General features: G+C 43.1%; 1 protein-coding gene across 9 annotated transcripts in view; it reads right to left on the bottom strand.

Moving 5' to 3' along the window:
* Positions 1 to 27,985, bottom strand: part of GRAMD1B (GRAM domain containing 1B) — a 143,482-nt gene that overhangs the window by 39,350 nt on the left and 76,147 nt on the right. For 7 of the 9 annotated variants that reach the window (XR_012778430.1, XR_012778429.1, XM_075521383.1 and 4 more), the window contains one exon: positions 264 to 474. Coding sequence is in view for 7 of the 9 variants with exons in the window: in XM_075521383.1 (XP_075377498.1) it covers positions 264 to 474 (211 nt within the window). In the remaining 2 variants the exon portion in view is untranslated. Of the gene's footprint in view, positions 1 to 263; positions 475 to 9,671; positions 10,036 to 27,985 lie in introns of those variants that run through there. The other 2 variants (XM_075521386.1, XM_075521385.1) reach the window with 2 other exon arrangements.

The following is a 27,985-nucleotide window of genomic DNA, read 5'->3' as shown; positions in this document are numbered from 1 at the left end:
AGGTTAGCCTGCATAAGCCATTATGGAACTGCAGTAGAAGCCATCAGCGACTCAGGTTGCTGAAAGGATGGTAGAGTTGTGCTGAAGTCTGACCTACGCAAATGGCTCCCAGTTAGGAGAACTTTCAGAAGTATGATGGAGGAAGAAGGAGGAAAGTTAGCCAGAGAAAAAAAGGCACAGGACAAAGCCAGTGTACCGCATTAGAGCGTTTAGAACTGGGGACACGTGCACATCTTGGCCAAAGTCATTTGCTCCCTTCTCACCTTGGAGTTCTTGGCCCCACTGCGGCCTGACTGAGAGGAACAGCTACGCTGTACACCCTGCTCCGGCGTGGATGGGGATTTGTCTGACGAGTGGTCTGAGCCTTTTTCCACCATGGTGTCTCCTTGGGAGTCCTGCGGTGTCGGGGACCGGGAGCGTTTGCGCAGGATGGGGGAGCAGGCAGGCGTGCTGCGGTTTGAGTTACTGGCAGTACTGCAGAAAGAAAGAAAGAGCAGAGTTAATAATCTTCAGCTCAAACAGAAAGCAACTGCACCCATGCCTTCAGGTGGAGCATTACCCACAGATTTCTCCGCTAGCACAGTGGACAAATCTGGCTTCCTGAAGCAATGCACCCAATGCCACACTTAAGACTTACATCCCCAGTAAAATTAGGCTTTAGACAGTTATCATTTACCAGTGGCAGAGGGAACTACAACCAGTGTCTTTCTCCACCCACTCTTCAATTCATCTGACCACAGATGAATGCCTACGCGAATGAACTCGTTCTCTCTGTCGGCTCTGAGAGTTTAAAACGATGATCTGAGCTTAGAAAACCTAAACTTGCACTCAGGAATGAGGGAGATGTCAGTGTGTTCTCAATACAGTCCCACTCTGTCCCTCCTTTATTTTATTTCAGCAAGTGTAACTATTCTCAACAGGATGCACAAAAATGGAATCCTATCTTTTAGGAAACCATTAAAGATCATCAAAAACGATGGGGCACTGGGAGGGGAGTTTATGATGACAGACAATGCAGTCATGATTTCCTGTATCAAATCATCCTTTCCCACACCAGTTAGAGTTCGGCATGAAAATGTTTTGCTATAACATAAAAGCTTTCATGATTTTTTTTTTTTTTTAAAGTTCTCCTTTCATAACAGGGAAAAGCAAGACCTTTCAGAGTGTTATGGAAATTATGAAACATTTAGGGGAATGGAACTTCTCATCCCATATCTTCAGCAAATGCCCTAACACCTAAATCAAAAAGCCAGTTACATACATATTTATACAGAACAGGAAAACCCAGATTTCCTCACTGTTCCTTCTCTTTTGATGCCTCTTCTTCCTGCCAGACTCTTCAAAATACCACACTCTACATCCATTTTTCCCTATGTAACTCATTTCCTTCAGCAGTCAAATCTATTTATGACTGGCCCAAACATCTTAGAGGCCTTTCCAGCTGGTACGGTTCAACTCTGCAGCCTGCAGGTTACAGTGGAACCTGGGCTGATCCAAGGACGAACTTTGTGCTAACCCTGCCACGCTGAGTTGTTATAGCACCCTGTTATCTTCTGAGCATTAGAGAGCAGGCAATAGAAAAAGGATGACGGAATTACAACTGTAAGGCACTGAATTAAAGAAGCTAGTCCAATCACACTCTTAAAGGCTGTAATTTAAGCCCAATTATATATAGCAAACTGAAGTTTGCTTCTCACAATGGGATGTACAGTGAGGTAGTTAAAATGGATCGTTTCCTTTCTGAAAATCTAGAAAAGCTGAATACATGCCTGAGGTTTCATTAATTCTCAGATAAAAATCATATCCACCTCTTACCTCTGAAGATGCCAAAAACATTTTACAAATGTTAGTTAGCAGATAGGGGTAGATAATGTAACACAATCCTCCAGTAGTTATCAAGTTTGGTTTGGTTTGGTTTGAGTATTGGATGAACTGGTCTCATGAATTATCCTCTATTTGCTCACTGCTTGTGTTAACGCACAAGTGATGAAACTTTCCCTAAACAATTTGCAGAAAGCATAGAGCAAAGTTGCTTATGCAAACATTAACAGAATCAAATTTCCCACCCATACACACAACGAGCTTGCAATTGGCAAGAACAGTAGCATGGCACTTTGCAGAAAACCCTTAGAAGACATTTTCAAGAATATAAAGTGTGGAAGTTCATACAGATAATGAACAGGCTAGAGAAAACGGGTTTGCAAATGTTCTGCAAGCAGGAAGAAAGACGGATTAAATTACAGACTCCACTCTGTTACCTATTTCTACTTAATAGACTGAAAATCATATAGATACAGAATAATAAAATCTGCTTGTTCAAATGCCACCTAAACCCCAAGTTAGCTCCAGTGAGAAGACCGGCAGAGTAATTCCCCCCCTTAGCTTGTTTCTTCACAGTTCACACCTAACAATGGCACATCTCACGAGTGAAACATGCCAGCAGCGTATTCCCTTTCCCTGGTCAAGACACAGGAATACTGAATCACAGAATCGTATAGGTTGGAAAAGACCTTTAAGATCATCGAGTCCAACCGTAAACCTAACGCTACCAAGACCACCACTATACCACGTCCCTAAGAATACTAACTACCTGTACAGCACAACTGTAGCAATATTCAAGCTTTAAACCCTCCAAATCATATTTGAAACAAAAGACTGAGCAAAAGGTGATCTGGACCATTCTCCCAGCAACACTGCCTTCAACAATTTAGGGATCTCATGAAGTAAAATTATCAGGGATTTTTTAGCTTATTGAAATGTACAAAAGTATCAGGTGTCTTCACAGACTTTCAGTTCATCCAGTTAAAATGGGTATTTCACCTTTTCTGTCCTCCTGCTGCTAATTCTCCTGGCTAAACTCAAGATGTATACACTTTTTTAACAACCCAGCATAGCTGCATCTACTGTACCAATTGCAATCAGCAACTACGTGCACGTGCAGAAGGTGCTGTGCAAATGGTACTAAGACTTAAAGTTCATCAGCAATGCTTCCAGAGATGGAAATGGTTTTGAATTGCCATTGCTACAGTTAAGAACTCTAAATACTGAGGCTGTATTACTCCTGCTCATGCTGTGTTACTGCTCATCTGGCATTACATCACATTTCCTAAATCTTGCCCCAGCATGCTTGATTCAACATAAACTGGTTTATGTGAGGGGTCCCCAGAAATACAAGGCAAGAATTTGAAGCCGATGTTCCTGAGTCATGTATCACTGCACTAAATTTGTTTGAACAGACATACTCGGTTTTCTGTCTACAGCTCTACGAAACCTGAGTTTATCATGCACTACCTCCTTCTCATTTTCAGTTCATGCGAGTTGATACTCACAAGTTTCACTTTGAGTTTCAGCTTCAAGCAACTCTATAAAGACCAAGTCAAATTCAGTCAAGGTTCTGCTTGCTTTCAGGTTACAGTTATGAAGGAGCACTGAGTTTTTACTGCTTCTAAAGTAAAGCACAAAATAACCAGTTCAAAACCAGGGCACAGCTGCACCGTGTGCATATGAAACTCAGATGAAACCCACTAAAAAGTTCAGTAGTCTTTTACTCAAATTGTAATCAAATGAGAAATGAAACATATTTTGCCTTTTGGGGACTGCAATAACTACATTAATACTAGCTCTAAAATACACTCACTCACACACACGCATGGAAGATACATTCTCAGTTTTCACACTCTGAGCACACACATGCTCCAAAACTGGCTTAACACGCCTAGCACAAATACTGCTAAGCAGCGTGCAGCTATGGAGGCCAACTCAAGCTAATCACCCAAGGTCTTACAAAGCTCCTCAGGTGGGTTTTTCAGTCACAGCTGAGTGACCCCCGCCGCTGCAGCTACATAGGAGCAGCATCAGCATTAACTAGCTTAAAGCTGGCACGCATATGTTTGTCCAGGCTCAGTTCACACTACTGTAGGCATACGTTTTGGTGCCAGCTCTGCCAAGCACAATCTCAGGCAGACTCTGGCCTCCAAGTTCCTTTTCCAGTCACTTAGCATCTCTGGCATGCTTTAAAAAACTAAATCCATACATACATACTGTGTCAGGTACGTACGGATTATCACCTTTGCAGAGATAAGGAAAAAGAGATCACTTCAAGGGCGCCTTCCTAGGCTGTCCCTTAAGTCAGTGGCAGAGCGCTGATCAAACTCAGAAGGTCTGAATCCACCTCATACTATCTGATGACTGAGCAATGCTGCATATTTCTCACATGAAGGACTTCATGGATGTGCACACAATGAAGAACACGAAGAGCCTGTTAATTCAGCCTTTCATCTCTACCACAGCGAGGATGGGCACAAAAAACACAAGCCTGCAGCTCCGTCCCACTCGTCTCCCCCTGCCCTGAGCCCCTCAAAACTCTCCCTGCTCCTGCTCAGTCCCTGAAGTTTGAATCCGACCCAAGGCACAGCCATGACGAACGCCTTCTGCAGTTGCCATAGTGACCAAGGCCTGCAACTGAACCAGGAATCAACGTCTGAAATGCCAAAATGGCTTGACCCACTTTGAAAAAAAATAATAGTAATAAATAATGCTTTACAGACCTAATTGACCAGAGCGCATTCAGGGCCTCACATACCCCTGCAGCGTAGCCTTTAGTAGATGCAACAGATTAAGTCAGGGACAGAACACAAACAAGCCCACCTAAGCAGCAGCCCCTTGCTCCTAGGTGAAACCCGTGCACGGAGTATATGAAAGCACAGAAAGCAGAGTATGTCGTCTTGGTTTATGTTCATACTGTGCCTAAGAGAAACACCTCATCTTATGATTGGAGCTGCGGTAAAAATAACATGAGCAAGCGTGACATGGCTAGGAAGAGGCCAAACTCTCTTCAGTCACATGGAGGACAAGCCTCAATATCTGGAGCAGTGTAGTGAAGAGCTGAGCGTTTCTTTAGGTGGTGGAAAAAGAACCAACATTTAGTAGTGCACAGAGAAGCTACCTGGTCACACCCTACTCTGGACACTCCACAGAGCAAGGATGCAAGGCAAGATACAAAAAGGCCAAACTTCCTCCTCCAACAGAGTATTTGCTGTAAAGATTCGGACCAGCCGCTGAACAGAGACTTCAGCAAGCAGTACTTTTGGGAAAGGCTACAGTCCGTACGCCACAAGCTAAGCTTGGGATTCTTACAGCTAGGACTCTTTGCAATGCTCTAATGGAGAACTCAGCAAGAAACCTGACTTTGTTCGAGTTTGTTAAATTAAATTCTGCATGAATGACATTCAAGCAGTCCTGAATTGACATGAAAGTCTGTCCATCCTACCAGATGTTCTGAAATAATCATTCTGCTTGTCACTACAACACAGCCATCCCTGGGCTTAAGACAAGCACCCTGCAACAGTTCTTTCCCAAATCACACATGCCCCAATAGCCAGCAGCCATCCTCCAGGCACAGCAGCTTGCAGAAGAGCAGTGTTGCAGCACACTGCACAACAGCGGCTTGTTGTTCTCCTCTCAGGTAGTGATACACACAGATTAAGACGACACCCAGCAAATCTGTCTGAATCTGCCAGTTGCAGGATGTGAACTAGAATTTAGCTAGAAGTAATCACTATGTTACCAAGAGTACCAAAGGATTTGTAACAATGAGGGCAGCTCATCTAAACAAGGGGGGGTCTTCAGGCACACAATGCTCCCTACCTTCATTGTGATCACCAGCTTCTCAGCCGGCAGAAACAGATCAATGGCACCATTTCCTGCAATATACTTCTAAACCCCTTGGACTTCCTCAAGGAAGTCCTAATCTGGAAAGCTAATTAGCAGCCTTCAGGTCCACCACGGTTCTCAAAAGAACTTGCTTTACAAGAGTCAATCTGCTGAAGTTGCTCACATCTCCCTGCAGCCCATAGCACCGACCAGATAGTAAGCTCTTCAAGGCCCAAAACTGGGGTTACCTGACAGCATTGTAAATGTTGGGCTTAATTCTGGAAAGTGCTGAGCACTATGTCCCCAAACCAGCAAAGAACTTAAGCACATATTTAACTCTGTATGTAGACCCACTGAAGTCTATGGGCTGTGCAAACAAAGTCAAGCCTGTGCTTACATGCTTTCCTAAACAAGAATGAAGGAGTTCTCAAGCATAAAACAGAACTCTACTGATAAAGTCTTGAAAAGAGCAGAAAAAGCTACAAGGTCAAGAAGGCACCTCAAGCCTGGCTGTAGTACAATAAGAGTTAATTCTCCTCAGAAACAGCTAGTAAGGGTGTTAATTAGACGCCTACAAAGATACTTTTCTGTGATACAGTCTGACATCAGTGGAAAAAGATGAGATTCAGAAACTCATTATGCAGTCTACCAAACAGCAAGCAGATGGTAACAACTTTTGGTCATCACCAACCTACACTCACTTCAAATTGATAATCCAAGAATTAAAACCTCCATAAAACCTCAAGCAATTCCCTGGGCTTGCCATTGCTCTACAAGCAATAACAAAATGCTATACTGATATTACATCTCCCAGGAAAAAGGACAAAAAAGAAAGCATTACATTAAAAAGCAATGACACCTGTAGGGCTGTACAGAAACCAAGCAGTGTTTCACGACAATTGCTTTAAAAAGAGTAGTAAGAATAGTATACTTTCTACATGTTTTTTAAACGACTAGTTTTTAACAGAAAAGTCCATCCTTGTCAAAGATTTACTCTGATTATTCTGACGTTTCACAGAACGGTGTCCTCCTCCTGTGACATTCAATAGCATGTATACATATTCATGAGACAAAATTAATGCAATTATTATGCTTCAGGGGATTAGCAAATCACCACAAGCGTTAGGAAGGAATTTGCCTTCTGCCCGTATACAGCACTGCAAGGTTGGTCAAATGTATTATTAACATTATCATTGTCTTTCTCTAAATCATCTTGTACCGGTTACCACTAGAGACAGACTATCAACTCTGATGGACAAATAGTCTAGTATCTTACAGAAACTCCCACTGTGCTGCGTTTGAAACAATCCCTCCGCCGCTCCCTTCCTACTTGGAGTTATTGCAAAAATCCCAAGAAAAAGTTGGAAAATGCTTTCAAAATAGAACAAGACAGATCTTAATTATACTGTCCAATAACACAACAGTCATAATTTAGAAATTATCATTAATCTCCAGAGAACCAGCACATGTTATAAATCATACATTAAATCCCTCCATCACTCACAAACTAATATAATTCCATTTGTTCCAAAGGAAGACAAACCACATGGAACAAAGTATGGCAGATAATACAATGAAATCTGGGAGGCAACAAAGGGGAAATAATGCAAAATAAGAAAATTTCACACCCCTCTGAAGCTGACGGCATGTCTGTGTCAGACACAGCCCCCAGCGTGGTCACCTGCAGGTCACTCAGTCCACGGCTGTACTTCCAAAGGAGGAACAGATACGGGCTTTGTCTCCTCTCCTCCCCACCACAATGCCAGTGGCTCTTGTAATTAACAGCAAGAATAGCAGCATCCAATGCTGTCTTCAAAATCTCAGAGCCTGGAACTTGGGACAGAACAGAGCTCACAACTCTTGCTTAAAAAATAAATATAACAAAGAAGGACATTGTTCAGCCATCTCTGATATGAAGAAAAGTTTGAAAATTTGACAGCTCAAAGAATAAAAATAAAATGAAAATAAATCCAAGCATGTTTATTTTAAACCTCATTGTTTCCAAGATAATATCAAAATCTTTCAATGGTTTAGAGACACAACGTTGTTGTCATACACGTGCATCTTTTCAAGGAAGAGTGAGAAAAATGTAATATAGCACTAATAGCTAGCGATAAAGATCCACGTGCATATTTTTGGATGAGGACATGGGTGTGATACAACTCCTAGATTACCTCAAGAAGAGCACAAGCATTCTTCCTTTCTGCCCATCTCCTGCTGTAACTTCAGCAAGGCTGTGAGCATCCCAGAACTTTATCCCCAGCACAGGTAGCGTCCCCCTGAACACATTCCAATCTTGTGGCAGGGGTTTTATAAACCACAGATTAAAATGTCTAATGAAGCTTCACACCACATCTTATCAGCGACAAAGCAGGGGTGGACGGGGATATTGTATATCTCGGGAGTAGAAGACAAAGCTAGAGCTTTACATCCTCCCACTCACTCCTGCTGCTCATCAGCATCAGCTTTCATAAGTTAATGGAAGATGCTGTGATCGTCAAAGCTGGGATCAAATCCATTTCTTTTGCTCATCCCTGGATGTTTCAACCCTTTACCACTCTGAAAACAACAACGCCACAATTTCATATCCCCTCACCCTGATATCCTCCATGCAATCTCTCTCCTTTGCTCTAACCATGCAGCAGCACTATCCAGCTGAAAGTTAAAAATAAAGAGGGCCTAGGACTGCAGCCGATACTGGAAAGAGTCAGACACCCTCCGTGCTAGAGTCAACACAGTCCTTTGTCCCGAGGACCTGGTTCAGGCTTGTCCCCCCACATGGCATATTCTCTCTTGCTTTATCCAGCTTTCTGGTTTTCAGTGGCATGGGCAGTTGGGGGCTTCCCTTGGCAGAATGTTGGGCATCCAAAGTCATTGCACTGATATAAAATATATTTCTGAGATTCAGCTTGAAGTTTTCTTTCTATCCTACTGAGCCAAAATCACAAGCTCCATCCTAAACCTACCACCTTCAGAAGGAGTTCTCCTGCAGATACATGCAACTTAATAAAGCAAGGAAACAGGAATATATCCCCTTTACCGAATCAGTGATTTCCACGACGGATAGGACAATGCTAGTCACCAGTAATCTAAGAAAAAGCAATTTTTTTAGGGAATGGGGATTCATCTGATTCTCACTGCCTACAAACACGCACAGTGCAAATGAGCCCTCATTTCCTACTGCTCTCCCCTGCCAAAAAAAAAAAAAAAAAAAAGCCACCTGTACAGACTCTGGAAAAAGCAGCACGAAACAAATTCTGTCCCTCCCCATCACTACAAATACATAAACACAGAGAGGAATGCAAAGCAGAACCAAGACATCAGCGTGCATGCTCCAAGCCCTTTTAAGAGCAAGGGAGCACATGGGCAAACAAATACACCATATTTCTGCAGCAGCTCCAGCTGCCCTCCTGTGACGCATTGCCAGTTCACCCAACTTCAGCCCCATTCTGCCTCTCTCCACATACCCAGATGTTAGGAGAGTCGTAACTGCCCCTTCGGGGGTGGGGGATGGGGGAGACAGTAGGCGCAAAGGGAAAAGGAGGAGGGGTGAGGGGAATGAAAGCTGAAAAAAACAATCAGATTTGCTCATCGGTTCTTTCAAACAATCGAAAAGGCTGCTTTAGCAATTCCACTGCGGGCGAGGTAGGGCGCGTGCACGGGGGAGAACAAGGAAAGAAGGAATCAGCCTGTGGAGGAGAAAAGAAACGAAGCATCTCTGCAACATGATGTCACGCTGTCTGCTCTCAAGTCCCCCAAACAGAAAGGAGCAGCAGCAGCAACCAACATGGACTCCAGATTTAATCTGCCTTGAAAGCGTACGTCTCGGATGGTAGATTTCCTCGGCAAACCTGTGCTGAGCGCAGCACATACAGCCCTTTGGCTCCGTCTTTCACGCACATACATGCATGCATACATGCACGCGCGTGCACACACATTGAGAGACCACAGAAAGCACATACACACAGAGAGGAGAGGAAGAGCGGCATCAGCAGAAGGAACAGGAGAGTAACACTAACCTGGTAGCCATTAGGGACCGTAGTGCAGCGCGGAGCGGCTAGGAATTCATTCATTCATGCACTCGCGTGTGGTGGGGGGAGAGCGAGGGTGGGCCAGCGGCGAGGTGGGAGGGTACTCACCTCCTGCACCATCGCAGAGCCCTTCCCGAAGGGAAGGGGGAGCGGGGGGTGCCTGGGGCTCCTCCCGGGCACCCAGAGCCCCCTCTCTCAGCTGCCTTGCATACTGCTCGGGCTCCTGCTACGGCCCAGCCTCTCTCCGGCCCCTCGCCCCACGCTTCGCGGTCGTGACTGCCGGTGGGGCTCGGCGGCGGTCTGCGCGCCCCTGCCCCCGCCGCCAGCGCTGCCACACACGCTCCTGCACACGCACACCGACACACGCGTGCGCGCGCACGCACGCAGCCTGCGGGCTGCCGCTTTACATAACGCAACCCCCTGCACGCCTCCGTTATTCACCTCGGCCAGAGGGGAAGGGGAGGGCGGGGGGGGGCTCCTGCCGGTTCTCCCAAGGTCCCCCCGATTGTACCCGTCACTTTTAGATGCTGTCCATGAAGTTTGGCAAAGCCTACAAGTTAAGATCCTACAGGTTGAAAACATCATATTCATCCTCCCTGTGGACACAACAGACCATTCACACATGGGGGAAAAAGCTTCGAAACCTGCAAGCGTGTCAATGCAAGAAGAGTCAGGAAAATTAAACCCTAATTAACTGGTAGAGTGGATTATCTAAACTGAACTAAACACTGCGAGGACACACTCATTCAGAATTAAGGTGACCTCAACTCAATTCAGCTTACTTCATCTAGGAAGCTAACTTGGTTTCGTTTTTCATGCCTAGCCCTGTGTAAACAGGCCCAGGATTTTTAAAGAAACCTTATCAAGCAAAGTTTACAACTCTACGGCAGTATTAGTACATGGTGTTTCTTTGGGGGACATACACACCACTGTATCCCCACACACCCACTCATGGACATCTTTATGCCAGAGTAAGGAGAAGGGTTTCAGACTCTCTCAAGGGCTCTCACAGTACAATATAAATTACATAGGCTGAAGGATGAAAAAGAAGAGAGCAAAACAATCAACTAGCTTGCACTTTTCCTTCCAGTATATCAAATCAGACCTTGTCTCTGTGCAAGGAAATAGTGTAGAACTGATCTGGAACAGCTTCCTGTACTAACACTCTTGATTTGAAGCACAAGCGTCCATGTGTGGAAGTACTCTGGGTTATTCCAGGGCTTTAAATGTGAAATAACTTTCCAGCATAGACAAAGCTTAAAGAGTATCCAGAGAAGCTCCTGTACCAGTGTGGCTACAGTAGTTTAAAAATTTACGCCTTATATCACTTCTATTCCTCAGCAGTCTCTTCAGGCTACATTCACATTGCCAACCTTAGATGTTTATTTTCAGAGTTCCCTGTGGTATCAACGGAGCCAGGCAGGCAACTCCAGAGTGTGATTCAGAGTACCTATGTCAGGAGTCTGACTACAGCCAAATTTAGATGCTGCGAATGACCCCCTCAGGGATTTACTGCTCCCCACTGATAACAGAAGGAGCAGTGCCTTAAGTGATGTAAATACTCATCACTCTGCCCTTTACTTTCTTTTGTTGCATTTTACCCATTCCGTACACAGGGTTGACCATTTTCCCTTCTCTTCAGAATCAGTCACAGCTTTCAGCGCTCATGTCTCAAAGGAGCATCTTTCCAGAAGGCTGATTATCCATCATTTCGCTGTAATCAAAATCAGTGGGAGCAGGAAGTGCTCTGCTCTTAAGAATCAATGCTCCACACCAGCAGACTCATGCCACTGTGCAATTCCAATACTGCACGTGGTTTTAAATTGAAAACACTATCACCATACACGTCTTTATCAGGATAGTACAACAATGCCATCATCTTTTTCATATTACTCAAAGAATGCACATAGATGCCCACGGGTTCACTGTGTATATGCCACTATTTTAATAAATGCTTTGCCCCATGAAGAGATCCATCACGTTGATGTCAATTTCGTGACGTCCTTCTTGTGACCAGGCTTCTTTCTTCACCTTCTCTGTTTACAGTGCTGCCAATCACAAGCGTCTAACATACATCAACTTTCACCCCAAACATAAACTCGGCGCACAAAATCTAATTTCATAAAAGCAAACCTAGTTTTTATTCCTCTAATTCCATTAGCGCACTTTTGTTCAGGTTGTGTTCTCAAGCTTTTCTCTGCAGTCATGGGAGAAACTTCTGTTAAAATGAGAAAGTTTCTCATATAATTACATGTTTACAAGCATTGGAGATTTACAAAGAGTACCAAACAAAATGAACCCGTAACACAATCGCAAGAGCTGACAACAATATCTGCCACTTCACCCAGTAATGTCTGACTTCAGGCTTTAAATCTGCAAGTCCCCATAATGATGGAGCTTTCTACCTCTGTGGAAACGCACCGTCTCTAAGGGAAGTTGTAAAGCTAAGTAACAACTGTTGATGAAGAGTTAGGGCCAAATCCCACACCATCTTGTCCTCCCACGTATTGGCCTTCTGCCAACACAGAACTCTCTATTAATTTTGCAATACCTTCTTCTCAAGATTTTAATCTTCAATTCATTGGACCATGTTTCAGTGTTTATGGGTAAAGCTGGTGTGTTTTGCAACTGGAGAAATCCACACACAGTAGTCTTGTGGTCCTCACCAAAAACATTGAAGTATTTCTCCAATACAAACCTAAGCACGAACAAGAATACAGCAAAATCTCATTATCCAGTCAGAAAAACCAAGGCGATCAGCTGAGCCACTATAACTTGCACCTTGACTTTTCATTTTCAAATGTGACCACTAGAAGTTTCAAATTCTTACAAAAGTTCGTGAACTGGTGAATTTACAAACTTGTTTAAAGAAAATGGTGTGTAACATACAAACTTTCCTATTCCCTGTGTCCAGTGCAATGGTGCCTCCATATCCAAGGATGGTGTGATTCCTACTGAAACGCTACGTCTAGGACTGTATCTACTTTCAACACGTGAACAACATTGATAAACTGGACAGGGTTCAGAACAATAAAGGCAGTGGCACTGAATCCATTCAACACCAACTGGAGGTCAAGGAATGACAAGCTTTAAACGATGACTGGTACACAAGTTTCATAACACTGGGTAACAGATGAAAGTGCAACAGTACCGAGTGCTGAAAGCTGAAGCTAGACAAATTCTGACTAGACAAGGGGCACACATTTTTGGAAGTAAATAAAACTAACCACTGTAACTAATTCAAGGCTAGATTATCCATCTGTGGCAAACAATATTACACAAGGTTTTATGTTTTCCTGAATACTGTTCTGTAACTCAACCAGAATCAATTCAGGCAAGCCTTATACCTTGCATGCGACAGGACTTAGAAGAAATATCTGAATGGTCCCATTTCGTTTTACAGTCTATGAATCTTTCTGTGGTTTTTTCCTACGGCTTTCAAAGATGTACGAAAATAGTTGGAAGTGTGATTCTCAGCCTCTACAAATTTTGCTATGTTTTGTCTGAATGACTATTAAGGTTTGAACAAGATACTATTTTTCAATAGCCACATGAGAGCTACACTGACCCAAAGCCTCTGGTGAAATTCAGTATAACGGCTATTTCAGATCTGGAACCATGGAGAACATGCAAAGGCTCAAAGCAGGTCATGAAGAAGTACGATAGATGCAATACATGAGTTTAAGACCTACCCACTCTTCAGACTGTCAGGAGAGAAGATGAATCAAATGAAAGTTCTGCTTCCAAAAGCGCTGTAAGAGCACTAGTAAAAATGCAAGACTTACAGAAAAGCTTCTTAGGCTTATCTGGGATGGCGTGCAAAAGGCGAAGTTATGGGTAATTTGAAAAGTCACGCGACACCTCAAATGCTTTACAAACTTTATCAGATCTGCAAAATTCAACCCAGAACTCTCAGAAGGACAAATACTCGTTACATTTGTCTTTGTCACATGGTCTTTGCAGCACCGTTCATGTCACCACGAAGACAGCTCATTTCATGGTGATAATACTTTGATAATACTGCACTGAGAAGAGGATCTTTAGGGGCCTTTAAGGAAGCTCTTCTGAACATAAAGCTACAGGTTCCTGTTTTGTTCAAGACCTGCAGAACACATTTTATGTCGACTAGGTTTACTTGCACGTATGTCTCTCGGTCCTTGCCCTGGTACTGGTGTTAAAGAATCAAGACAAGCACCAGGGCATTATTTCATGTGTGAAGGACAGCTTTAGGAGGGCTTGACTGCTGAGCTATTCATGGCATGACACGGTCACACACCACAGCCCGAATACCACAGGACTACCAAGCCCTACAGAAAGGTGAAAAGTCATACATCAGGAGCACTCCCTCCAGGGATGCTCCAACTCAGAGCACGCCTATCTGTGGCAGGCTCTTCAATATTCATGCAGACAGCACGAGCTGTACCTTTACTGCCTGCTGGACTGAGTGGCAGGGCTGCTTTCTGCTCTTCTGTCTCAGACCCAGCCGTAACATAAGCATACTCATACATATTGCACCTCTCAGGTGAGAGGAAGTGATGCACTGTCCAAGTAATTAAAGCCTGGGCCTGACAACAGATGCACGCAAGACGGTCCAGTGCCTGAAAGTCCAGGCCTACAGAGCAACAAGTGGGTTTGAGATAAACTCTATATCCAGCTAGAGCTATCTTACCTTCCCTGTAAGCCACAACAGTGATACAGAAAAAAATAGCAGTCTTTAAAAGTCTGTTTGCAAAACGTCTGGGAACAATGAGTGCCTGGATTTGAAAACACATTAACATTTCTCATTTCCCCTTCCCCAACAATTCTTCGTCCACTTCTAACACGACCTATTTTGAAAACTTAGAGCCATTGAGAGAGAGTTATTCCCCAACACCTCGACTTTTCAACTGAGTTCAGAACAGAACCAGGGGACACTTACTCTTTCATAGTGCTTCTGGCCTTGTCTTCAAAAAGACGTATCAGAAACGTCAAGAAAGCGTGTCCTCAGGGAAAACTCAGCGTAGTGCTACAATCTCAAGATCTGCAAGTAGGATTAGCAGTAGCAAGTAACTGACACATCTGGATGGTAATTAATATTTTGCACGTTTAATTTTTTTGCTCATACCACTGTTGGAGCACAGAAGCTGCTTTTCTCCTAGACACCCTCTTTAACTATGAACGTATGAACTCTGCTTTTGAATGCACAGCATTGTACAGGCTGAGTTCTCCGACTGGGACATGTGGTCCTGTTTGCTAGCTCCTGCTCAGACCATGGAACATCCTTCCAGCCTCCAGAGTACAAAATGGGTGCTACTCTTCAAACCCCACAGTATTCTCACCCTATTAAGCAATAAGGAGCACTGCCAAAACTCTTCCTTCTCCCTTGCAGAAAATGGGCTCCTAGACTGGTACCAGATCAAGCAAAAATCTTTTTAGAGTACTCTGAACTGACAATGGCATTTTCATGGAGCAAGATACAGTGGCTGCTAAGAGCGCGTGGATTCCTACAGTAGTGGGGGATGGAGGAGGCAGGCAATCATGTGCTCAAAGGCATGGGGAGGAAGAGGGGGAGGAGGAGAACAAGGAGAGAGAGAACAAAGTGTCAACATCTTAACTGGGACACACAAAGAGCCAGTTCTTAGTAAGAACTTAATCCAGGATTAACAAGAGGTCAGCTACCTCTGCAAGGAGACTGCACTAAAAGGAGCTAATTAGCTCTCCTTAATTGCACAAAAGAAACCACACAGAATTGAAGACATTCACAAGTAGCAGATCCCACCTCACCTAGGAAACAGAGCCCTACCTGTTGTCCTCAACACCATGCTCAAACAATCAGCACGTGGAAAGCCAAAAGCAGGAAAGGTGAAATGATGTTAGGAAAGAGGCTGCGGGGAGTTAGACTCAGCATCAACAAGTGAAGCGTTTGAGTGAGAGCTGGAGCCTACATCACACAGGACAAGCATTTTTAGCATGGCCAGTATCTTTCTAGACAGTTTCTTCAGCAACCACTGCCATCACATGTAGAACTGCTCAAGATCCCTACGGTAACTACAGCTATCACTTTCATAAACAGTATTATCCATGAGGATCTTTAATGCAGTTTTAGCCCTCTAAGTCAATGTGATCTCTGAAAATGAGGAGGAAAGATAGCACAAGGGCAACCAGTCAATTTTGCTCTGTAGGCCCAACTCTGCCCTGTAGGTTGAGACCGACAGAATCACATCCCATCGTGGATAGGCATTGCATCCTGCTCAGGATAAACAGAGAGCACAAAGCAAATGCATCGTGGATCATGGACAGGTAATAGCTCCCGGCCTGGAAACCACCGGTTCAGGATGATGCAGTAGAAAAGGCTCCCACAAATTCTCTGTCTTGAATTTCTAATCATATATTACAAAGTCACTCTACATATCCTTAAGTCCCCTGCCAACTTCCACTTGATACTAAATCCATCTCTTTTTTCCTCTGAAACCATTATATGTTCTGTTCTAGAGCTCTGATGATAAGCTGGTGCATATTTTACCCCAGAGGCACTTGCGCTGCACTAACGGATAATGTATACGGCAGTCATTATATTTGAAAATGACGATTAACAAGCACATCGATAACGCCAACAGACGTCTCTGAGATTGAGCACTAATAAAAGTAACTCCCGTATTTATTTGTTTTATAGCACCATGCTGAGGGCTGGGCAGCTTGCAGACAGACAGGGCCCTCACCCTGAGGAGCTTACAGTGCAAGACTTCAACCGTGCAGTGGAAGGCACGAAGACGAGAGGCTGCGCTGATTTCAAACCCTACTGCAATGAAGGGAGCCACCTCCGACCACCAGGGTCTGAGTGCATCCCAGCTGCAAGATCAGTGCCCAGTTTAAAAGAGGATGAAGAGAAAAGTAAAACAGCAGGTTGACTAGGGGAAGACTATCACGCACACAAAGAAAAATAACAACAGAGACAGGAGATCACCCATTAATTACAGGTCCCTGTGGAATCATTACAGTACTGCCTCCACTCTCTATGTATCCTTTTCCTATCCCTTCAGGATGGAGTTAAATATCATGCCATTGTACTTTCAGTTACATTGCAAAGGTACCCACCAGGGGACAAGCAGCAGCAAAATTTCACCTCAAACCCAACACAAATTACGTTCTTTGGATACCACTCTGAATATGAGAACGCCACATTCCCCTCTGCTCCCAGTAACTGGGCAGCAACCCTCCTATACGCTGTTCCTATGCAAGCTCAGCACAAAGAGAGAATTCCCTGACATCTGGATAAAGCTTCAATAGCTGCCATTGGAGAGAGCAAAATGCACATCAGCCATTCTGTGCCAGGGGCTGGGCTACACCCAGTCTCCTGGTACAGACATGCCCCACTCCTTCAATCCCTCCGCCACCACCGCCCCTCCACTCCCTATTCCACACTACACTGAGCTGGAACAGCTGAGACCTGTGAGTAGATCTATGAAGAGAAGGAAGAGGAAAAGGGCACTAAAAGGATCCGATCTCTTTCTTTAGCACTGGCTGGTGCAGCGTGCGCTTCTATACCATATAATACAGTTACAGTTATGCCAGCTTCTCCGTTCCTCCAGACTGTTCCAATCTGTTTACCCCAACCAAAATCAGCCTCCTAAAGCCTTCCCCCAAAGCACTACCCCAGTCTCTGCCTTCAGACTCCTCCTGATTTTCAATCCCAATACCCATTTGCACACATTAGATTCATCCACACGCTCACTGATTTGGCTTTCTTAACCTTGCTGGACCCTTTCTTCCAAGATGGTCTCAGATTCCTGTAATCTTCTGCTGGGCTCACCCAGAAACTCACTAACAACACTAAACAGCTACTCAGTCCAGCCCCTACTCCCATGAAGACAGAACATTGCTCCGTAAGAGTCTTGCTTAGCTTCTCCCCCCACACACCCCCATCCCTTCCACCCCAACTTAGATTTTGTATCTCCATCCCAGCCCTGCACTGCGTCAGGGCATCCTTTTTCCTGAGGAACTGCCTGACCTCACAACGCGCGCACAAACACAAAGGAACCTGCATCCACAGGAAGGAGTCCTCCTGCCTGCCTGGGAGATGAAAAATGAAGAGCTAAATGATTGCATCGCCACCTGTTACCACATCGCATTTCCCGGGGCACAGCTGCGTGTCTTCCCTGCTCCTCTGCTCTCCGATTCTGAAACCACCATTTAAACTGCAGACAGAAGCAATTCTGCTGAGGGAGAGATCATTAAACCATTCAAGAATCTTACTGCTCCGATGCATTTTATGCTCTCAAAAGTAGTTGACGAAAAGATTCCCCGCTCCGATAACAGCTTGGCATGGCTGAAACAAAGCCTTCTTTGCAACTTGCTCCCCAGCTCTGGCATCTGAACTGGCTGCTGCCCACTAGAAAGAAAAGCACCCACTGTCTCTTTAAGAATGCCCTGTAGCCCACATCACTAGAGCTCAGTTAACCCTGGCTGCTCCTCACTCCATTCACTGATGACAGCTATGAAATTTCACGATGACTTCTCTTCTCCTGCTCTTACCTACCTGTTCTACTGCCCTGGTACAGCTTCTCCATGTTGTTGCACATCCCTGGCATCCCAAACATTTTTGCAGGGGTACTTTAGCAGAATTTTATTAAACATCCCTGTACTCCCCGTTATAAAAAAAACCACCAGGGAGTACTTCTGTGACGACAAAGGAACAGAGCAGTCAGCACGGACCTAAGCATCCCAGCTACCTCTAAATTCAACTTCCTTACTCCCACACAAAGCACTCTTCCCTGACTACTTAGTCATTTCTACAGACATACGGACTCTCCATCTCGCTGAGCTATAGGAACTACGCACCCCTCTCTGAACCTTATCGGACACAACACAAACCATCTACTTCCCTGATACAACAGCAGGCAGCACAGCCAGCAACAGGAGAAATATGCGTCTTCAACACATGGGTATTTTCAAATATAAACTCTCTGAAAGGCCATCTTCTACAGAGAGGTTATAAAATGCAGAAGGTAATAACGTGACTTGTGTTAGGTGTATATAAACACACATACAAAAACCTGTCTCACAAAAAAAAATAAACAGAGACTGTGACTGATTCTCTTCTGGGCAAAACATGAAGAACACTACCCTACCACTGTCCCTGATTTTGTACCTACTCCAAACAGGCATAACGGAGGAAACAGAAAGTCACGTCCAGCAATTCAAAGATTTGAGAAAGCAAGAAAGCAGTGCAGCTCAACAGTGTGCAGCGTAAGAGCGCAAAGCAAATTAGACATGTTCTTGCAACACGATACAGGAGCAGGAAAGACTAACGTGATTCAGAGCTGCGTAGTCCATCAATCATCTCTCATGGAAGCTGATGAAATATTTGCTTTTTATGATCAGTTAATCTCTACCAGGAGCTTTATTACAAGGGTGCCATATAACCAGAAAGATATTCTTATAGAGCAATAAGTTCAAAGGAAAGCAACAAAAAGATCACAATATTCTTGAGGCTCATTTATGAAAACAAACTTGACGGGTAAACAAAGTGGTCAACAAATATTTGAAGAATGTAAATACCAAAGAGAAAGAGAAGCTGTATTAAAAGGTTTTATAACAAGGAGCAATGCAATTATATTAAATCGAGAGAAAAAACTAGGCTGAAGTCAAATCCTTGCAGTCAAGAGCATGAGAGAAGTGGTATAAACCCATCCACTTGTCATGTTTATAAACAGCACTAGGTAACCATTAATAAAGACAAAACAGGGAACTGTCCTGCACTGGAAGGAGCATGGATCAATGCCTCAATTCCATCAAGTTTTTTCTGTCTCTAGTTCTGCTTTCCGTAATTTTCCATATAGGTGGCAGCCCAATCCAATGAGTTCCTGGTTACTGCTGTTTGCTAGCGATGCAAGGCTCTTTAGAGGTTTGCATTTGGTTGGTGTTACAGCTGTTTGAGCATTATGATCGAGAGACCTGTTTTGATTTGCTGTATTTTTGTTCCCAAAACCTCCAAGTGAAACATATCAACATGATTTTGAGTTTCATGAGGGAAATCTTGCAAAGTGACATCTAAATCATCTGAAGTTCTTAACCTGGGCTGTGATCCTTGAAAGAGCAAGTGTCCTTACAACAATTATGGTATTTCCAAATATGAGCAAGACGTAGGTTGCTTTGGGGCAACTACATGGATTCAGCTTGTGACTTTGGACAAGTCACCTATGAGAAATGCGGGGAATATGGCTGGCCTGTTTGCATTTCTGATGCTAGCTCTTGCATCAATATAGTTTGCTCTCTTTAAATAACTGGTTTAAGCTGTAACAATTTTTTGCTCACCTAAGCCAAGCTTGTAGTAGGGAAGTTTTCTAGTACACGTCTATTAATAAACATGTTTATTAAAAGGCGTAAAAACACCTTTAATCTCTCCATGTCTCATCTGCAAACCAAGGCTAATACCACTTCCTTTCTTCTACCCTTTGCCCATCTTGCCTATTTAGGATGCAAGCTCTTCAGGACACAGACTGCCTCTGGAGGTGTGCATGAAAATCTCCCAGCACAGCAAGGCCCTTCTTCTAAGAGCCTCTCTCACTGTAGAACAAAACAACCTTAGAAACAGATCCATTTCCAAAATCAGTTGTGCTATTACCTGCCCCTGAAACAGAAACTCAGAAGACTCAATGGGGAACCTATTCTTCCCGTTGGAAAGGCTGGAAAAATAATATAACAGGCATTTGAAGCAATGATTAGTTTTACTGCGTTGAACCAGCCAGTGAATATTGCTCAGATTCTCTATGCCCCTAGACACATACCTTCTTTCACGGCCTACAGCTAAGCAACAGTTTGCCTCCCAAACCTCATTCCTAAAACGTACATCAGATTGAAGGCCACCGCATGAGTACGCCATTTGTTAACAGTTGACAGCTCTGAAAAAAATAAATTCCAGTTTTGAGGGCTGCACAGCCACAACCCAATCTCCTCATGAGCAGAGGGCACTTCTTTCAGACCTCTATGGCTGCTTTATTTCTATTCCTACAAGGTCAGAAATACACCAAAATTACAGCTCTAGCTTTCTGCCAGCTTTCTAAAATGCCTCTGTCTCTAGTGCAAACCTTCTAATTCACAGCACTTCATGTGTCATCACTACAAAAGTAAGGGATGAGACCTTGCAAACGATTTCTCTGGAATCCTCAGACCTTGCCGTCTCTTCCTCCTGTCATTTAAACACAGGCTTGTTTGCTTATTATTTCATTAAAGGAATGATTCTAGTTAAGAGGAAGCTGTTCTTACACTGAAGATAAACAAGTTGTCCTTCCTCCCCCCACAGCTCATTTGGTGCCTTATATTACATCCATATATAGACATTTTTTCTGTTACCAAATCTTTGCTACTGCTGAATATATACCTCCTTTCTCCTCCCCAGGTCTTTTTCATTCAACTTATTTTCTCCTCTGTTTTCCTTCGTCCAGTTCCAAGGCCTGAAATTAGGTGTGGTCAAGCCGCATTCTTCCAAACCTGGTATTCCAAGTGGTTTGAAAACGATTGAAAATATATACCCCAAATATATATCTCCCCCTCCCATTTTTAAAAAAAAAAAAAAGTAAATCCCTCCTTCTCTGCTCCTTCGCCATACACATAGAGCGGCTGTGACATTGTCAAATGAGAATAGCAGCATTTTACATCTTGTGTTAGTTGAAAAAAAGCAGAACATCTACCCCCCCAGGTCACTTGGCTGTGACCACAAAGAGCCACAGAGAGCATTCTGTCCAGGAAAAATGGTTCCGGAGAATAAACCACTGGAAAATGTAAAGTATAATCAACAGCACAGAGCTAAAGCTGGCCAAACAGAAAACTTTACTAAAGGAAGCTCAAAGAACATTCCACCAACTTGTATTCAGCATGTGGCTCTGCAAGAGCATACAGAAGTTACAGAACGAAAATAAAAGCTACTGATTTATGTACAGCATTTGTTTTGGTCTCTCCATTTCCTGAACTTCGATATTTTATACTTGGATAGTATTATTGCTATTGTATCTCAATTTATATAATTGACTTTCACCAGACTCAAAATTAACAGTTACCATTCATAAGAAGTATCAATTATAATAATAATGGCAGTCTGCCATTAAGATGCACTTTCTAACCAGGACTGAAATCAGAGGCATGCAAGGGAAGATTCAAGCATAAACACAGCAGCCGCTTCGTCAACCAAAGGCATACCACTAACTAATTTAGAATAAAGAACGAAGACGACTCCTGTCCCCAAGGGGAATTTCAGTTGGCAAATGTGATTAAGCAAAAGAGATCTTGACCAGGACATGGCAATTCTTGCATAATGTGCCACAAAAGCTTGGATGGCAACATTTGGCTCTTTCAGACCTTGACCGTGCCCACTTGCTAAGCAGAATAGCCCTGATCAAGCAGAAATTTTAAGTATGTGAGTGTTTCCATTTAGTTCAATAGAACTATTAACACACACAGGGTGAATCGCGTGCTTACAAGCTGTGGAACGCTGTTCAACATACCCCTTCTAGCACTTGTCACGCATAAACATCAAACTGCTTCAGTGCGAGGGAGCACAAGGGGAGAAGGAAGAGAGGAATGGTATGCTCCATTTTGCAGACAAGGAAACTGGGGCAGAGGCGAGATCATGATACAACCGGTCAATCACAGATCTAGGCATAAAACTAGCCTCTTGTGACTTCCAGCTCCGACAGCCAGGACCTTGCTTCTCATTTGAAGGGACCAAGCAATTAAACAGCACACAACAGCCTCAGCTCCACACTTAAGCTTCAAGAGAGAAAAAAAGTATCTGCTAAATTTTTTCTACAGCCTCTTCTGGACTGAATTTGCCTCTTTCCATACTTTTTCCTCCTGCATATATGGGGAGAAGAATCTCTGGAGAAGCCTCGCTGCAGCCTCATTCGTCGCAACTTAAGGCCCTGAGCAAGCAATGGCTGCAGAATTCCAGAACGGTTCCAAGCAGTTTGCCCTTCACTTGACATTTGTGAGGCTGCTGAAGGACTAGAGAGAGAGCAAGGTGATTTTACCATCTGATAAGCAGAAAAGACAATTTTAGAGCAAAACAAATGATTACCATTCCATTAGCCAAAATAATCTGCAGCCCAAGGAGAGATAGGAAGGAGAGATTGCGAGTGTTGGCAGCAAGCTCTGCAAAGCGCAGCATCTTCATGGCATAAGTCAAAGAACTCTTCTGTCTAGCTGCCCTCAGAGAGGTTTCAGTAAGCACATACATATTAGAGAACAGAATGATGGATGTTTATCCATTTTAAATCAAAAATTGATACCCAAAGCATACCACATAACAAATAGAAAACACTAAAGGAGTACTTTTGCCAGTCTATCATCACACAAAGCTACAGCAAACCAAATCTCAGATCGAGGGCTTCATAATTACTCAGTTTTTCTTCAAAGAGTCTCCTTCCACTGTAATTGTATATTTTTTTACTTGTACTTTATACCATATTACCACTGAAGGTATTAATTCAGCGTGGTGGTGTACAGTCCAGGGCAAAAACTGGTAATGAGCTGATCTTGGTCCTCTTTCTGGCTCAGTTAGTGACTATGAGTACAGTCTGGCTGAGTGACTTGCATGCCAGATTTTTCCTTGACATTAGTGCTCTCGGATTAGGCTCCTAACTGCTTACTATAACTTCCCACTGCTGAAAAGCCCAGATAAATTAGCACAAAACCTGCTGCTAACCGCTTCGTTGTACTATGAAACCATTTACAAAATAAATCTACCAATACTGCTCAAAGTTGTTCTTCGGGTCGCTTTACACAACATTGTAACGTTTCTTCCTATTGAGAGAGAAAGGATAGAAACTGTACTTTATGGACAGAGATTCAGTCAAATTGTTCAGAATATTCTGGATGCAGGGAGAGACAAGTGACCTATTAATATGGTTTCCTCTTCCTACCACATCAACAGCAAATGGGAACGTTCTGATTCTTAAGATCCTTTTGCAGAATTTATAAGGAGTGAAAGCCTCTTCTTTCTAAAATGCTAGAGCTGTATTTATATGTATGTGGGTCATCTTTGATGGTTTTTTAGCAGAGAATTACGAGCACCTATTTCTTCCTTTTGAATAAAAAGCACAAAGAAGAATCGATGAAGACAGAGGAGAAAAAACAACACCGAAACACAACGTTTTAACCTGTAACATGAAGGCTGAACAGCACAATATGTGCAACAGCACAATTATGTAACTTCAACGGAACTACTTTACTAGCCTTCTCCAAAAAATTGAGGAAGAATTGATTTAGAAATTCACCTTTCATTTGCAATGCAATAGGACAAAGTTCATTTTCACTGCACACAGTAGCTCTTTACACCTCTGCAGTATCGATATGGAATTGAAAGTGATTTAAACAGCATCATTGTTTCACTATGTAACTAAGGAGGCAAGAATCCCAAGCACCCACATTTATCACCTTTCTGTGTTACAGCAAGTACAAATTCTATATAACTGAGAGCAGAATACATTCCTCCTATCTCTTTTTCACTAACCTGTTATTTTAGACTTCAAAGAGGTCGTGAGACTAGGCCGTAAGGACAGAGCTACATAGGACTAGTGTGGTAGCTTATGAACCCCATCCCTCCCCTCTTAGATACTTGTGGCCCTGAGACACTGACAGAATCAATTGAAAGGGCAGGTATCATTAGCCTGGTCTAGATACAAAGAACTCCTGAAGTCACAGCCTTACAGCATGCGTAACTGAAACTGCCTAATGTTAATCTTCGCTGCTCCCTGACATCAAACAACTTCTGATTTTAGCTCTGCTGTTCTGTAACCCTACCTAGTTCCCATCCCACCCCCACAACTACATAATAGATCCTTCCTTCAGATAAGTAGGGTGTTGGAACATTGAGAGGCTTTTTTTCTCACCCACAGGCACTAGCAGAAAAATGAATTACAGATTTATTTTTAGATAGAGCCTTTGGCCCTTGTTTTCTCTGTAGGTTCCATATAGCAGGTTCTGTGGCTCAGAAATATTCCAATCAACAAATCAGCACAAGCAATGCAGAAGGAACCACAAAAGAAGGAAAATCAGATGAGCAGAGTTTTATTCAGTATCCCATTTATGGGACATCAAGTTCAGCTACCAGCTTCCTTTTGTTCCTGCAAGACTCTTCAGTCCTTTGATTCTCATTTTTCATAAAAGATCCAAATTAGTATCCATCTATGCTAGATTATGAGCTCCTCAAAACTCCTTACAAGGGAGAATGCTAATAGCAAGCAGCACTGCCTGAGATTTGAGGGGAGGGAAAGCCTGCCTGCCTTGCTGTTGTAGTTTCTGGCTTTCTGAAATTTAGAGCTCGGGGCCTGGTTCATTATAGTCCCTAAGGATCTATAAGATAACAGCAATGTTAGACCGGAAGAAAAAGTTCTCTCTCGCAATACCGTATCACAACATAAAGATGTATGCAACGGTATTAAAATATTACATTGTGACATGAGAATAAGCTATTAAACCAAGATACTAGGCCCTGACCGAGACAAATTATCGTCATATGATAACAACCTACTAGGGAACTGCAGTATCGTTTCTGATACCAGGATGTTGTACTGTAACAGTGTGACACTGCACTGGTACATCAGGACCTTGCATCGTGATACAATACAGTCACATTTTGATGTCATAAAACTATAATGGTTACACATCAGGATTCTGCTGTACTGCAGTGTGCTGTGACCACCTAATGACTCCACGGTATGCAGCTATGCTGTGATATGATACCAGATGGTGATGAGATCATTTTGGGCAGAATTAGGTGGCATACTGCAAAAATGCATGACATCGTATTAGAGATCAGCACGTTGTCTTATGCCAAAACAAGCCTGCACTGAGACTCAGAGGTGGCCAGAGGTTCCCTGATAAAATGAACTACGTTATCTTGTGCAATCTAACAGCAAGAAATGAACGGGTGGTCTAAAACCAGGCAAGAGCAAGTCCTCTTCCTAACGGTCAGAGAGGGCTGCTCCTGCTGACAGCATTCTGTCCCTGTACTACTGCCCTTCCTGGTACAGAAAGAAATCATGTGTCTTTCTGAGAACCGCTCCATAAGGAAATCTGCATTAACCCCAGCAGTGCCATCTAGAACCAGAATGACCACTGCTACACAGCAAGGACCAAAAGATCTGTTTGTATGCCATGCATTTGACGTGGTTTTTTCTTTAGACAAATACTAATCCTGTAAAGCCATTTCACTGCAAATATTAGAGGCTGTACAACCCACATTAAGGTACCCTAACCAAGTTTGACAAACAAAGAGCAAGGAACTTTGTATTCTACTCTTATATCTATGCTCCTCTAGAGCCATGCCCATCAGTCCAGTACTGACGAACACATACACTTAGTTGGAACAGGACTTGAATAATATCCTTAACTCACCCTTCTACGCCTAGGTGTTGCAGCACAATCAAATAAATAAAACTGCCTGTAAACATCCTAGGGGGGAACAGAGTAACTTCTGCAAAGATCCAAAATGCTGTATACTTTTATTTAATAAGGCAAGCAATTGGAACATCTGACTTGTTTTTCTTTGGGATTCAGAGGAAGATGAAGGGGGGATGCTGAAAAGGCAGCCCAAACAGGGCTTGGTTAGCACTCTTCAAGTGTTTCCAGGAGAGCCAGGGGAACTGATCAGGACCTTTACCGCACTCCCTACCAGAACACACGCACCCAAGACAGCACAGTGCCCCTAGGACCCTGTCAGGAGCCTGAGACAGAGAAAACTCAGAGGGAAGAGCGTCACCTACTGAAACACCGCTAGCATTTCATCCAGCACATGAGTAATCTTCTTATGTCTCCCATCCAGCTCCTGAATCTACCAGCCTCGCTTGCTTAGCTCTAAAGTCTGACAAAATTAACGGACTAGCTTCAACCATAATTGTTATAAACGCTGCAATAGAGCTGGGTATGCAAAAGTGCTCCAATTACACGATTAACAAAAACATCCAGTGTTGCTCATGGACAGGTACAGAAACGAATGCAGTGGGGTGCCATGTTATTGCAGATACACACAATCACGACATTTATAACACATGCTTTGCTCTCCCGGTACTACGCTAAGCTATTATGCAACTCATCAGTCCAACTGCATACCACGTAAAGCAGCAAATCAGTACAAGAGTTGGGCTTTTTAAAAAAAAAAAAAAAAAAAATTGTTTAAGATTTTCAGATGCTAATAGCTTTATCATTTGTACAGCCTATGTTACATGTAGCCATGCACACATAGGAAAATTTCAAAGGCTCTCAGTGTAATGAAAAAAAAAAAAAAAAGACAAAATTACAGAAATTAGAAAAAGGGATGACCTATTGAGTCATCCCTGGCTCTAGTCCGTCCCCTGGGGCCCAGTACAAGATGCTTCCTAGTGCTGTACTGTAGTGCTTTTATTTTTTTACGCAGAAAAAAAATAAAAATAGCAACAATAAATAAAACAACAAATGAAAACTAACTCCACTATTTTCTCACACTTTACAGGCAAGGTTCTCAAAGCACTAAGTTCGTACTGATGCAAAACAGCACACTAGAGAGGAAGGTTATTATTTCTATAATTACTTCCTTTTTCATTACAGAGAAAAAGAATTGAGAAAAAGAAACAGGCCTTTACATTGCTCTTGTCATCCACTTTGCAATTGCAATCCAAATTACAAAGTCACATTCCATTGTGACTATAGAACCATTCCCATCTGATAAAAGTTCTGATTAAATCAACTTCATCACAATAATTCAAAGACCATTTATTCTAACTAAGTAGTTCTGACATACTAGAGATTTAAAATAATTTTGATGTACTCAAGATTTTACATAAATCTTTGTCAGCCAAGTTTATATTAGATATAGTGTATATATAATTACATCCATGTATATTACATATATATATTTACCTACCCATACAAAATACAAACTTGATCAACAAAAATATTTACGTGCAAACACGTTAGATACACACACAGCTTTGTTGATTGACTTTCACCCACACAACATTTTCTTTCACTGCCCACTTGTCCAAACCTGGAGAGTTTTCCCTCAAAACAGCTAGGAATAATCAAAGACTTAATGAGCGCTTTGGTACCTTCCAGGAAGCTGTTCATTCCCTCGACTCCCAACTCTTAATAGATTATTACAGAAACACGCCAATGAGGTGCATCCCCAAAAGCAGCTATTTAAAGGACAAGCTGAGCAGGAGCCATTCCACGCACATAGGATTCAAATTATTTTTTCCACCTTTCTTCAGAAAAAACTGCACGTGCTTATTTTCTCTGTGTGCAAATAGATACCGAGCCCAGACGCTCAGGTGTGCGGGTGTTATGTGCGT

The sequence above is a fragment of the Mycteria americana genome, chromosome 19 (genome assembly GCF_035582795.1).
Source record: "Mycteria americana isolate JAX WOST 10 ecotype Jacksonville Zoo and Gardens chromosome 19, USCA_MyAme_1.0, whole genome shotgun sequence".
In the NCBI taxonomy this organism is placed as follows: Eukaryota; Metazoa; Chordata; class Aves; order Ciconiiformes; family Ciconiidae; genus Mycteria; species Mycteria americana.
The sequence above is the reverse complement of the archived record's forward strand: the minus strand, read 5'-3'. Positions and strand labels throughout refer to the sequence as shown.